The sequence below is a fragment of the Metarhizium robertsii genome (assembly GCF_000187425.2).
Source record: "Metarhizium robertsii ARSEF 23 chromosome Unknown MAA_Scf_63, whole genome shotgun sequence".
Lineage (NCBI taxonomy): Eukaryota > Fungi > Ascomycota > Sordariomycetes > Hypocreales > Clavicipitaceae > Metarhizium > Metarhizium robertsii.
Window position 1 is genome coordinate 1 of NW_011942208.1, and position 1,730 is coordinate 1,730.

The 1,730-nt window shown below is 48.4% G+C and overlaps 1 protein-coding gene across 1 annotated transcript; it reads left to right on the forward strand.

Moving 5' to 3' along the window:
* Positions 1-376: 376 nt before the first annotated feature.
* Positions 377-685, forward strand: MAA_11835 (transposase; the record flags this gene model as incomplete). The annotated part of the gene is made up of 1 exon (XM_011413363.1): positions 377-685. The coding sequence occupies one exon, from the start codon at positions 377-379 to the stop codon at positions 683-685; it is 309 nt and encodes a 102-aa protein (XP_011411665.1).
* Positions 686-1,730: the final 1,045 nt, after the last annotated feature.

A 1,730-nucleotide genomic window follows, 5' to 3' on the forward strand; every position in this document is an offset into this window, starting at 1 on the left:
TGCCCTTCGTTAGAAAGGTCCTTACTGTACAAAGGGTCCCAGTAATTTACTAAATTACACACTTTTCGTCCGTGCGCTGCCTAACCTCCAGATTTCCTTTTTTTTATCCCAAATCCCGCGCGTGTGGCCCGGCCCGTCAAGTTATGACCCCTGTTCGTGTAATTTTATGAAATTACATGATTGAGCCCCTATCCTCGCCTTTACAGAACGTGAAAGCTCCCTGTTGCTTTTTCAACAAGAGGGCAAGGCAACCCCTAATCTCTCTGTTATTGCATTTCTACACCTCTAAACCTCAACACCTCAACAAACAACAGGGAAAATAGTATCAAGAGATAATCCCTTCACACTACTTCTCGTTAACGCTCGACAATTTATAATGCGGGACCAAGACCAGCGGTTTATTAGCCTTAAACTGTGGATAGACCATGATGCCGCCGCTCTTATTTGCTGTCACGACAGATGCAGATGCGCCATCTCGATCAAAGCTTCGCGGGCGACAACGCATTTGCGCAACTTTCATGGCATCTCTACGGATCAGAAAAAAGGTTTAACACAGCGGCTGGCAGCATTTGAACTACGAAACCCAGAGGACATCCCTGCCTTCGAAGACGGCTCTCCACAGCACTCAAAATTGCGAATCTACAAAAGGTTTCGCATGCAATCAATGCAAATTTCGAACCACTAGTCTCCAGATTATCACAAAACGCCATTACTCAAAAGGGCCTGAAGGCTATTCGTGCTCTTCTGCTAGCGCCAATAGGAAGTTCGCTGCTCAAATAGACGATTCGTTGAACCCGTGCGACTACAGAAATGGAACACAGGCCCAGGACGAAAGTATTGGATTATTGCGGATGACAGCAACGCAACTGACTCCGACGGGAACCAGCAAGTCAACACAAAAGAAGGTGATCATTATCAATCGGTGCGACAGCGAGAGAACGAGAGGGACCGCATCCGCGATTTGCGGGCGGCCGAAACATGGACCGACAATTCAAGTACCCCATCCCTATCCTTCGCCGAACAACGGCCTTGGCTGGAGCGGACTGGTTGGGAGGAGATATTTAGGAAGAAAAGCCGTCACCTTCTTACCACTCTCGTAAGAGTTCCGCGATATGGACCAGATGTACAGCCCTACCTACTAGCGCGGAAAGGTGTGGATGGGCTTCAAGAAGATCTCGTAAGTTCGCCGAGCGACGAGCTAAGAATTGCCCACATTCTTCGATTATTCGATCCTATGATGGATAGATGTGAAGAAACAGCAAAGAAGACAGGCCGCAGCGTACTATGCTGGCTGAAAAGCGTTCGCTTACAGTCGAGTTACCCCAAGCCGTTCACACTCGTACGACAGCCCTCGAGTACGAGGAAGTATCGACTAATCTTCAAACGAGCCTTGGCATTTGTATTCCGGATATATCGACTTGATGCTTTAATCCTACGGAAGATGATTGATGTGCAGTTGAGGAAAAAGACACTTGTCCTGCTTGACAGAATATGGCATGACGACTACTGGAAGACTGTTCAGGGAGGCTGCTTATGCACTAACAAGACAGGTACTGGTACATCCAGTAGCCCCGCAGCAACGAGTGTGCACGCAGGAGAGAGCGGTAGTGGTGAGCTTGGGTTGGATAGTGGGGATGAAGATGACTGTGATATAGAGCAGTATACGACAGCCGACAAAGAAGACTGTGCGGATGAAGAAGAGGAGCTTGATGATGACGACGACGACGACG